The 12,562-nt window shown below is 49.9% G+C and overlaps 1 protein-coding gene across 1 annotated transcript; it reads left to right on the forward strand.

The window, feature by feature from the left end:
• Positions 1-3,418: 3,418 nt before the first annotated feature.
• On the forward strand, positions 3,419-9,942 carry LOC125138703 (elongin-B-like). Its single transcript, XM_047800802.1, has 3 exons — positions 3,419-3,583; positions 8,356-8,464; positions 8,800-9,942. Exons 1-3 carry the CDS (start codon positions 3,461-3,463, stop codon positions 8,910-8,912), a joined length of 345 nt encoding a protein of 114 aa, XP_047656758.1. The 5' UTR covers positions 3,419-3,460; the 3' UTR covers positions 8,913-9,942.
• The last annotated feature ends 2,620 nt before the right edge of the window (positions 9,943-12,562 follow it).

A 12,562-nucleotide genomic window follows, 5' to 3' on the forward strand; every position in this document is an offset into this window, starting at 1 on the left:
ATGTGACCCCTAGAAATAAAAATCAGGATCCAGCTGTAATTAGCTAGTCTGTTATCTAAGCTTCTAATTAGAACTTACTCACTAAATCAGTTTTCAGTAGTAGTTACACATGGAATACACAAAAACCAAAGACTTCTATAAAATAGTTGTTTAGTTGTTTATTTAAACAAATATTTCGATTTTAAACTCGAAAGTTATTAAACAGTATAATTAACAAACTGTATGTACACTATTCATGTATGATGTGTATATTTTGCTAAGCAGTTTGGGCATGTTTGTGTTTTGCTTTTAGTGTAAAGGGAGCATTTATCATCTTTATGAGTAGTTGATTAAATAATTTAAATTCACACCGCGGTAATTAAAAGCCATTTAGATGCTCGGTGTTAAACACCATTTGGCCAACGCTCTTATCGCGATCACAAACAAGGAAACCTGTACTTCCGCTCTCGGTGGTATTTACCTAAAATTTAAGTGCCCCTAAACATCTATAAAGTGCACAAGGAGCCAAGACGGTACTCGTCGCTCTTACTAGTATCGCTTGACGTCCTGTAGTGCGTGACCCGCGAAGGAGGGCAAACAACACGGAGCGGCGATCGGACGGGCTGCCGAAACGCTTTGTGTTGTGATGTTTGCGGTTGCATTGTGCAGCATGAAGAGGAAAGAGGAAGACTAGCAGCGCAGAGATTTTACATGCGACCGTGAGGATTAGTATTAATAAACACTTAAAAATAATAATAATAAACAAAAAACACCTCAGGCACGGTGTGTCATTTTATATCTTACGGGTTTTATACACTTTTCTTGTGTCTGATTCTTTAATCTGCAATTGTTGTTTGATCCTTTGATTGTGTTCTTGTGTCAGGATTTTTAAGTCCATTGTTCGGACTGGTCGAAATGGATTATGGTCAGAAACGCGCTGACGAACGCAGATTCCCTTATACGCACGCTAACGTAGCTGCTTAGCTAGCTTAGCTTGGAGCTTAGCTAGTTGAGAAGACGCCGTAAATGCTTTTGTGCTCGCTCACAAAGTAATGGTAAATAGTGATAGTTATACACGTTTGAGATTAAAGGTAGGAAATTAAAATCGAATGAGCGTGTACGATCGAACCAGCTGGGTGACTGTCAGCTAGTTAGCTTAGCTTTGCAGTGTAGCATAGGCTAGTCGATGCTTAAATTGTTACCGGGCATCACAATAGAAGTGCTTTTCTGTGACAGGAGTCGAATATAGAGTCTAGATATAAACGTTCTAGAGAGGTTACCTAGGGAGACAGGAAAGAGAATAGTGTGTTTCATTACAGCGTGTTGTTTACACCCTCTCAGCGGTGTGGACTGTACGGTGTGTGTGTAATCCATAAAAGTCTCAGTCTCTTTTGCTTTAAACCAATTTCGTACTCGCTTTCTATTCTTCAACGTTGCTCACTTTGCTCATCACCTCTTACTCTCTTCAACTAGCTACTCGTCTCCGTTAATTAGTTCTATTATACAATATCTCTGCTTCCTGTCAAAGAGAAAGATCTAACTGTCGCTAGTGTACTGATTTGTGACGCGAAACGTTGATAGTTGTGTTTGATGAGCTTGATAGACTTTTTGGATGTGGCCGTGTGACGTTGTACGTTACGGCAGACACAAAGGTTAGTTTACACACACATGTCAGTTTCAGAAGCAGCATTTATTATCATAGGCGTGTAAGTGCTTGACGAGTGTTATGGTGGGTGCTTGTGTTCTCTGTAGGGGCTCGTGTAGCACATACAGGACAGTACAGACATACACATACATACATACATATAAGCAGTTTAAAGCAGACGAAAAGAAACCTTTCAGGAAAGCAAATACCATTCAATACATACAACATACATAAGACAGTACATACTACACACATACATAGACAGTAAATACAGCATACATAAGACAGTACATATATATATATTATATATACACACACACACATACATACATATATATCACATACATATATGAGAACATACACACATATCTGGCATGAGAACAGTAAACATTTAAACGGTAAGGATCAGGAACATTAATAAATTCCCAAATAAACAACCCATTCTTTTATTTGTCTCAGTAGTAAAGGGAAATCTCTTCTCTCTCTCTAACATCCTTTACTTTCGAGAGTGAACTCTAATTTATACTTAAAGGACACCTTTTGTGTAGACAACTCAAACTGATTACCTGGTACAGCGTGCGTTGTGTGTTGGATGTCTGGTGATGGATTAGACAGAGAGCAAACAGTCTTATTAAAGCCGACCTGTCGGATAAATCGATAAGGTTCATACGAGTTTGGGTTAAATCAGTCATTTTAGTGATGTTTCCATGAGGGGCTGTGGTCCAGCACACACACCTCTACAGTTCACAGGTTAGAGCAGGACTTCAAAGTCAGGGAAATTAATTTAAATGCTGCGATTTATTTAACTTTGGATTGGACAGGATTTCATTTATTAAGTGTGTGTGTGAGAGTTAGTGTGTGAGAGAGTGAGAGAGGGAAGGAAATAATGGTTATATGTGGTTAATAATGTACATATATAGTTTTATATAGTTTTTTTATGTAGTTTATACTTTTTTATTTATCTGTCTTGCTTTGGTTTATTTATTTATTTTCCTAAATTGCATTCCATTTTTTATGCTTATATATCGGATCTGTATAACTCGAATCTGTAGTTTACGTCGACTTGTTTGAATGAAAATCGGTTTTCTCTTTAACATCCGCTGACGTTCCCCTCTGGGCTTCCGTAGTTCCGAATGGGCTCAGCCCTCCCTCCCCCCGCGCGTTTGCCATAGAGATACACAAGCAACATGGCAGCGAACAGGGAAGAAGTCGTTCCCAAGAAAGGCACAGTGTCATGTGTCATGGAATTGGTGCGGTTTTGTGGCGTCAGACGCAGAACACACAACATCCCGCTGCAAAGTGTGTTTAAAGTCTGTTGCATTACGACTAATTTAGTGCAGCACCTTGTTTTGAACAATTTCTTTGCAATCTGCAGATTGATTTTTACGTAGGAGGGAAAATCGATTTAATTCGTAAATCGACACGTAGTGAAACGTGTTTTACGTCTGTTACTTGTAATGAACAGAGAAAGTGCAATAAAAGGATAAATAAGGAAAAAAATAAACAATTAAAAATTAGGATAAATACAAAAAGTGTGAATAAAAAGTTACCGCTGTTTGTATTCATATGATTGTTGTTCACGATGCAGAACAGACTAAATGTTTCTAACTGAATCTCAGTTCTGTCTCAGATTCTGTAATAAAAAGCTTCTCTAAAGCATTAATAATGTCTTTGTTGTTAAACATGAATTATTTTTAAGTCCTCATGAGATTTAAAGTGAAAGGAACTAATTCCAATGTAATGTGACTTCACACAGTCGCACTGATCCACTTTCACCTGCAGCGTGAGAAAAATAGTAAAGTGACGTCTCGTTCTTTCTCCCAGGACGTGTTCCTGATGATCCGACGTCACAAGACGACCATCTTCACAGACGCCAAGGAGTCGACCACAGTGTATGAGCTGAAGCGCATCGTGGAGGGTATACTGAAGAGAGTGCCTGAGGAGCAGAGACTGTACAAGGTGATCGCTCTCTCTCTCACGCACCCTGACACGGACGCTGTCTCTCTCTCTCTCTCTCTCTCTCTCTCTCTCGCGCGCACTGACACGGACTCTCTCTCTCGCGCGCGCACTGACACGGACGCTCTCTCTCTCGCGCGCACTGACACGGACGCTCACTCTCTCGCGCGCACTGACACGGACGCTCTCTCTCTCGCGCGCACTGACACGGACGCTCTCTCTCTCGCGCGCACTGACACGGACGCTCTCTCTCTCTCGCGCGCGGACACGGACGCTCTCTCTCTCGCGCGCACGGACACGGGCGCGCTCTCTCTCGCGCGCACTGACACGGACGCTCACTCTCTCGCGCGCACTGACCACGGACGCTCTCTTCTCTCGCGCGCACTGACACGGACGCTCTCTCTCTCGCGCGCACTGACACGGACGCTCTCTCTCTCGCGCGCACTGACACGGACGCTCTCTCTCTCGCGCGCACTGACACGGACGCTCTCTCTCTCGCGCGCACTGACACGGACGCTCTCTCTCTCGCGCGCACTGACACGGACGCTCTCTCTCTCGCGCGCACTGACACGGACGCTCTCTCTCTCGCGCGCGCACTGACACGGACGCTCTCTCTCTCGCGCGCACTGACACGGACGCTCTCTCTCTCGCGCGCACTGACACGGACGCTCTCTCTCTCGCGCGCACTGACACGGACGCTCTCTCTCTCGCGCGCACTGACACGGACGCTCTCTCTCGCGCGCGCACTGACACGGACGCTCTCTCTCGCGCGCGCACTGACACGGACGCTCTCTCTCGCGCGCGCACTGACACGGACGCTCTCTCTCTCGCGCGCACTGACACGGACGCTCTCTCTCTCTCGCGCGCACTGACACGGACGCTCTCTCTCTCGCGCGCACTGACACGGACGCTCTCTCTCGCGCGCGCACTGACACGGACGCTCTCTCTCGCGCGCACCGACACGGCCGCTCTCTCTCGCGCGCACCGACACGGCCGCTCTCTCTCGCGCGCACCGACACGGCCGCTCTCTCTCGCGCGCACCGACACGGCCGCTCTCTCTCGCGCGCACCGACACGGCCGCTCTCTCTCGCGCGCACCGACACGGCCGCTCTCTCTCGCGCGCGCACCGACACGGACGCTCTCTCTCGCGCGCACCGACACGGACGCTCTCTCTCCGCTCGCACTGACACGGACGCTCTCTCTCGCTGCAGCGCCCTGACACGGACGCTCTCTACTCGCGCGCGCAGACAAGGGACGATCTCACGGGCACGGACACGGACGCTCTCTCTCGCGCAGCGCACTGACACGGACGCTCTCTCTCTCGCGCGCACTGACACGGGCGCTCTCTCTCTCATGCGCGCGCACTGACACGGACGCTCTCCTCTCGCGCGCGCAATGACACGGACGCTCTCTTCCCGCGGCGCGCACTGACAGGACGCTCTCTCTCTCGCGCACTACACTGTCTCCGACGACACGCGTCTCTCTCTCTCGCGCGCACCGACACGGCCGCTCTCTCTCCGCGCACGACACGGCGCATCTCTCTCGCGCGCACCGACACGGGTCGCTCTCTCTCTTCGCGCGCACTGACACGGCCTCTCTCTCTCTGCGCGCACCTGACACGGCTCTCTCTCTCGCGCGCACTGACACGGACGCTCTCTCTCTCTCGCGCTCTGACACGGACGCTCTCTCTCTCTCGCGCTCTGACACGGACGCTCTCTCTCTCTCTTTCGCGCACTGACACGGACGCTCTCTCTCTCTCTTTCGCGCACTGACACGGACGCACTCTCTCTCGCGCACGACACGACGCTCTCTCTCGCGCGCACCGACACGGCCGCTCTCTCCTCTCGCGCGCACTGACACGGACGCGCTCTCTCTCTCGCGCGCACTGACACGGACGCTCTCTCTCTCTCATGCGCGCACTGACACGGACGCTCTCCTCTCTCTCGTCGCGCACTGACACGACGCTCTCTCTCTCTCTCGCGCGCACTGACACGGCGCTCTCCTCTCTCTCTCTCGCGCGCACTGACACGCGCACGCTCGTCTCCACATCGTCTCTCTCCGCGCGACTGACACGAGCTTCTCTCTCTCTTGCGTCGTCTCACGTGACACGGGACATCTCTCGCTCCAACACACTGCCTTTCTTCTCATCGTGCCACCTGAACGGACCTCTTTCTTTCTACTGTCCTCTACTTTCTCTCGCGCACTGACACGGACGCTCTCTCTCTCTCTCGCGCACTGACACGGACGCTCTCTCTCTCTCTCGCGCACTGACACGGACGCTCTCTCTCTCTCTTTCGCGCACTGACACGGACGCTCTCTCTCTCTCTTTCGCGCACTGACACGGGCGCTCTCTCTCTCTTGCGCGCACTGACACGGACGCTCTCTCTCTCTCTCTCTCGCGCACTGACACGGACGCTCTCTCTCTCTCGCGCGCACTGACACGGACGCTCTCTCTCTCGCGCGCGCACTGACACGGACGCTCTCTCTCTCTCGCGCGCACTGACACGGACGCTCTCTCTCTCTCTCGCGCACTGACACGGACGCTCTCTCTCTCTTGTGCGCACTGACACGGACGCTCTCTCTCTCTTGCGCGCACTGACAGGGATGCTCTCTCTCGCGCGCACTGACACGGGCGCTCTCTCTCTCTCTCGCGCACTGACACGGACGCTCTCTCTCTCTCTTGCGCGCACTGACACGGACGCTCTCTCTCTCTCTTGCGCGCACTGACAGGGATGCTCTCTCTCGCGCGCACTGACACGGGCGCTCTCTCTCTCATGCGCGCGCACTGACACGGACGCTCTCTCTTGCGCGCACTTACCCGGACGCTCTCTCTCTCTCGCGCGCACTGGCACGGACATTCTCTCTCTCGCGCGCGTACTGACACGGACGCTCTCTCTCGCGCGCACTGACACGGACGCTCTCTTTCTCTCTCTCTCTTGCGCGCACTGACACGGACTCTCTCTCTCTCTCTCGTGCGCACTGACACGGACGCTCTCTCTCTCGCGCGCACTGACACGGACGCTCTCTCTCTCGCGCGCACTGACATGGACGCTCTCTCTCTCTCTCATGCGCGCACTGACACGGACGCTCTCTCTCGCGCGCACTGACATGGACGCTCTCTCTCTCTCTCATGCGCGCACTGACACGGACGCTCTCTCTCTCTCTCGCGCACTGACACGGACGCTCTCTCTCTCTCGCGCGCACTGACACGGACGCTCTCTCTCTCGCGTGCACACTGACACGGATGCTCTCTCTCGCGCGCACTGACACGGCCGCTCTCTCTCGCGCGCACTGACACGGACGCTCTCTCTCGCGCGCACTGACACGGACGCTCTCTCTCTCGCGCGCACTCACACGGACGCTCTCTCTCTCTCATGCGCGCACACTGACACGGACGCTCTCTCTCTCTCTCTCGCGCACTGACACGGATGCTCTCTCTCTCTCTCATGCGCGCACACTGACACAGACGCTCTCTCTCTCTCATGCGCGCACACTGACACGGACGCTCTCTCTCTCTCATGCGCGCACACTGACACGGACGCTCTCTCTCTCTCAAGCGCGCACACTGACACGGACGCGCTCTCTCTCTCTCGCGCACTGACACGGACGCTCTCTCTCTCTCTCGCGCACTGACACGGACGCTCTCTCTCTCGCGCGCACTGACACGGACGCTCTCTTTCTCTCATGCGCGCACACTGACACGGACGCTCTCTCTCTCGCGTGCACACTGACACGGACGCTCTCTCTCTCTCGCGCGCACTGACACGGACGCTCTCTCTCTCGCGCGCACTGACACGGATGCTCTCTCTCTCGCGCGCACTGACACGGACGCTCTCTCTCGCGCGCACTGACACGGACGCTCTCTCTCGCGCGCACTGGCACGGACGCTCTCTCTCTCGCGCGCACTGACACGGACGCTCTCTCTCTCTCATGCGCGCACACTGACACGGACGCTCTCTCTCTCTCTCTCGCGCACTGACACGGATGCTCTCTCTCTCTCTCATGCGCGCACACTGACACAGACGCTCTCTCTCTCTCATGCGCGCACACTGACACGGACGCTCTCTCTCTCTCATGCGCGCACACTGACACGGACGCTCTCTCTCTCTCATGCGCGCACACTGACACGGACGCGCTCTCTCTCTCTCGCGCACTGACACGGACGCTCTCTCTCTCTCTCGCGCACTGACACGGACGCTCTCTCTCTCGCGCGCACTGGCACGGACGCTCTCTTTCTCTCATGCGCGCACACTGACACGGACGCTCTCTCTCTCGCGTGCACACTGACACGGACGCGCTTTTTCTTGCACACGCAGCAGATGCGCTCTCCAACATTCTATTACTGTTGCTCCAGATGGTTAAAATGTTATTTGACGAGTTGATAAACAACTTATTTTGTTATTCTGTTATTTGTCTCAGCAGTGAAGGGAAATCTCTCGCTCACAAACACATTCCTTTTGGTTACCTTTCTTCTGTTTTTTTTTTTTATCAGTTTTTATATTTCTTTCTTTTGTTAATTTGTACTCTCTTTATTTCTTTATTTCCTGTCCTGTGGACGATAACCTTATATATACTCCTCTCTCTCTCTCTCTCTCTCTCTCCCTCTCCCCCCCTCTCTCTTTCTCTTTCTCTCTCTCTCTCTTTCTCTCTCTCTCTCTCTCTCTCTCTCTCCCTCTCTCTCTCCCCCCCCTTTCTCTCTCTCTCTTTCTCTCTCCCTCTCTCTCTCTTTCCCCCCTCTCTCTCTTTCTCTCTCCCCCCCCCCCCCTCCTCTGCAGGATGACATGTTGTTAGAAGACAGTAAGACACTTGGAGATTACGGTTTCACAAACCAGACAGCGAGACCTCAGGCTCCTGCTACAGTGGGACTCGCCTTCCGCATCAGCGGTCAGTTCACGTGTCTCTGATTTCAAACATCAGACAAGAATATGAATATGCAGATCAGTAAACCCCGCCTTGTCATCTAACACTGTCATGAAGATGAAATTTAAACGAGCTAACGTTATTCATCGTGTCACGTATCCCAAAACACGTCCTCATTCAACTCACCGATGTATTTAACCGAATGTACTGTTACCATGGCAATCAACATCCATACTATATCATTAATGTTCTTCTTAGTAACATCTTCATTCTCAAGACATTTATTCAGATGTAAACTTCCCTGTGTGTGTACACACACTTTTCCGTTTTAATGACGAAGTGTTTTCTGTTTTTCTCAGACGAAGTGTTTGAACCTCTGCGTGTGGACACTTTCTCCAGTCCTCCAGAGCTGCCAGATGTGATGAAGCCCCAGGACTCGGGCAGCACGGGGAACGAGCAGGCTGTACAGTGAAAGACGGGAGAATGCAGGATCTGTGGGCGTGTATGTGTGTGGGAATCTGGGCTGTGTGTGTGTTCTTGGATATAGCAGGGTGTGGGGTGTATGAGAGGTGGAGTGTGTGTGTGTGTGTTTGATCCTGTGTGATGTGACACTGAAATAAATGTTGTAATTTTTCCATCGATGCTTCAACCTTCACACTATGTTTAAACACCTCGCACAACCTTGTGTGTGTGTGTGTGTGTGTGTGTGTGTGTGTGTGTGTGTGTGTGTGTGTGTGTGTGTGAGACACAAGTCGTATTAACAGTATGTGCTGTGAGATTGTTCATCATTTGTAATATTATCTCATTACTTTGGCCGTTCAGCATGGGATTAAGTCGAGTTAGATGCACACGTGAGCCGACTCCTGAAGGGCTTAATAATTCAGGTGTTGAGTCGGATCGTGTGTGTTTTGGAGAACCAGCCGTGTCTCCTGGAGCTGCATGTGCACTTCATTCACCATGGAGAATGTGAGATGTTATCCCGAGAACTGCTGGTATTAACGTGTTTATTTTCCCCTCACTGTGTGTGTGTGTGTGTGTGTGTGTGTTCTGATATTGTTGATGCTGATCATATTGTTTTGGATTTTTTGTGTGTAAGTTATCCAGTGTTAGTTAAAAAAACCAACCAAAAAAAAAAAAACATGTCCATGTGTTTATTTCCATCATTTTTTTTTTTTTATTTAAACCAAAGGGGAAGAGTGTCTGTGTGTGTGTGAGAGTGTCTGTGTGTGTGTGAGAGTGTCTGTGTGTGTGTGAGTGTGTCTGTGTGTGTGAGAGTGTCTGTGTGTGTATGAGAGTGTCTGTGTGTGTGTGAGAGTGTCTGTGTGCGTGTGTGTGTGAGTGTCTGTGTGTGTGTGAGTGTCTGTGTTTGTGTGTGTGAGAGTGTGTGTGTGTGAGAGAAAGTGTGTGTGTGTGAGTCTTGTTAAACACAAGGTGTCTGTAAGCTGTATCCTGTATAAACAGCTGACTTGTTTGAGACAACGCTGACGTTTTCACACCAATAACATTACGTGTGTCAGTGTGATTATTCTACAGAATGAACCAGAGAAACCCCCCCCCCCTTCTGTCGCTCTCGGTGGTGAAAATTGTTCCTCACTTTCAGTTCAAATTAAAAACAGCAGAAACCCCTGAGGAACAAAGTGCTGCACTGTGATCTGTACTCCCCTGATTCTCTTCACTGATCTGATGATTAATACGATTATTTTTATTATCTGCCATTAATAATGTGCTGAATATGAAGTTTTATTTACATATAGTTTGGTGAGATTAAGGAAGTAAGATTTACACACTGGCTAATCTTCTCAACATGACCTCAGTGTGTGTCTTTACTCTGACCTCAGTGTGTGTCTTTACTCTGACCTCAGTGTGTGTCTTTACTCTGACCTCAGTGTGTGTCTTTACTCTGACCTCAGTGTGTGTCTTTACTCTCTGACCTCAGTGTGTGTCTTTACTCTCTGACCTCAGTGTGTGTCTTTACTCTGACCTCAGTGTGTGTCTTTACCCTCTGACCTCAGTGTGTGTCTTTACTCTGACCTCAGTGTGTGTCTTTACTCTGACCTCAGTGTGTGTCTTTACTCTGACCTCAGTGTGTGTCTTTACCCTCTGACCTCAGTGTGTGTCTTTACTCTGACCTCAGTGTGTGTCTTTACTCTGACCTCAGTGTGTGTCTTTACTCTGACCTCAGTGTGTGTCTTTACCCTCTGACCTCAGTGTGTGTCTTTACTCTCTGACCTCAGTGTGTGTCTTTACTCTGACCTCAGTGTGTGTCTTTACCCTCTGACCTCAGTGTGTGTCTTTACCCTCTGACCTCAGTGTGTGTCTTTACCCTCTGACCTCAGTGTGTGTCTTTACCCTGACCTCAGTGTGTGTCTTTACTCTCTGACCTCAGTGTGTGTCTTTACTCTCTGACCTCAGTGTGTGTCTTTACTCTCTGACCTCAGTGTGTGTCTTTACTCTCTGACCTCAGTGTGTGTCTTTACCCTCTGACCTCAGTGTGTGTCTTTACTCTCTGACCTCAGTGTGTCTTTACCCTGACCTCAGTGTGTGTCTTTACTCTGACCTCAGTGTGTGTCTTTACTCTCTGACCTCAGTGTGTGTCTTTACCCTCTGACCTCAGTGTGTGTCTTTACCCTCTGACCTCAGTGTGTGTCTTTACTCTGACCTCAGTGTGTGTCTTTACCCTCTGACCTCAGTGTGTGTCTTTACCCTCTGACCTCAGTGTGTCTTTACTCTCTGACCTCAGTGTGTCTTTACTCTGACCTCAGTGTGTGTCTTTACTCTCTGACCTCAGTGTGTGTCTTTATTTTCTGACCTCAGTGTGTGTCTTTACTCTGACCTCAGTGTGTGTCTTTACCCTGACCTCAGTGTGTGTCTTTACTCTCTGACCTCAGTGTGTGTCTTTACCCTGACCTCAGTGTGTGTCTTTACCCTCTGACCTCAGTGTGTGTCTTTACCCTGACCTCAGTGTGTGTCTTTACTCTGACCTCAGTGTGTGTCTTTACCCTCTGACCTCAGTGTGTGTCTTTACTCTCTGACCTCAGTGTGTGTCTTTACTCTGACCTCAGTGTGTGTCTTTACTCTCTGACCTCAGTGTGTGTCTTTACTCTGACCTCAGTGTGTGTCTTTACTCTCTGACCTCAGTGTGTGTCTTTACTCTGACCTCAGTGTGTGTCTTTACTCTGACCTCAGTGTGTGTCTTTACTCTGACCTCAGTGTGTGTCTTTATTTTCTGACCTCAGTGTGTCTTTACTCTCTGACCTCAGTGTGTGTCTTTACCCTCTGACCTCAGTGTGTGTCTTTACCCTCTGACCTCAGTGTGTGTCTTTACTCTGACCTCAGTGTGTGTCTTTACCCTCTGACCTCAGTGTGTGTCTTTATTTTCTGACCTCAGTGTGTGTCTTTACCCTCTGACCTCAGTGTGTGTCTTTACCCTCTGACCTCAGTGTGTGTCTTTACTCTGACCTCAGTGTGTGTCTTTACTCTGACCTCAGTGTGTGTCTTTACCCTCTGACCTCAGTGTGTGTCTTTACCCTGACCTCAGTGTGTGTCTTTACTCTCTGACCTCAGTGTGTGTCTTTACTCTGACCTCAGTGTGTGTCTTTACTCTCTGACCTCAGTGTGTGTCTTTACTCTGACCTCAGTGTGTGTCTTTACCCTCTGACCTCAGTGTGTGTCTTTACCCTCTGACCTCAGTGTGTGTCTTTACCCTCTGACCTCAGTGTGTGTCTTTACTCTGACCTCAGTGTGTGTCTTTACTCTCTGACCTCAGTGTGTGTCTTTACTCTCTGACCTCAGTGTGTGTCTTTACTCTGACCTCAGTGTGTGTCTTTACCCTCTGACCTCAGTGTGTGTCTTTACTCTGACCTCAGTGTGTGTCTTTACTCTGACCTCAGTGTGTGTCTTTACTCTGACCTCAGTGTGTGTCTTTACCCTCTGACCTCAGTGTGTGTCTTTACTCTGACCTCAGTGTGTGTCTTTACTCTGACCTCAGTGTGTGTCTTTACTCTGACCTCAGTGTGTGTCTTTACCCTCTGACCTCAGTGTGTGTCTTTACTCTCTGACCTCAGTGTGTGTCTTTACTCTGACCTCAGTGTGTGTCTTTACCCTCTGACCTCAGTGTGTGTC

Source organism: Tachysurus fulvidraco, chromosome 15 (assembly GCF_022655615.1).
Source record: "Tachysurus fulvidraco isolate hzauxx_2018 chromosome 15, HZAU_PFXX_2.0, whole genome shotgun sequence".
NCBI classification, from domain to species: domain Eukaryota; kingdom Metazoa; phylum Chordata; class Actinopteri; order Siluriformes; family Bagridae; genus Tachysurus; species Tachysurus fulvidraco.

Bases quoted from the DNA above. Each gene is read 5' to 3' on its own strand.
- LOC125138703 (XM_047800802.1), top strand. From the start codon at position 3,461: ATGATCCGACGTCACAAGACGACCATCTTCACAGACGCCAAGGAGTCG. The intron at 3,584-8,355 runs GTGATCGCTCTC...CCTCCTCTGCAG, and splicing joins AGGAGCAGAGACTGTACAAG to GATGACATGTTGTTAGAAGA. The intron at 8,465-8,799 runs GTCAGTTCACGT...TGTTTTTCTCAG, and splicing joins ACTCGCCTTCCGCATCAGCG to ACGAAGTGTTTGAACCTCTG.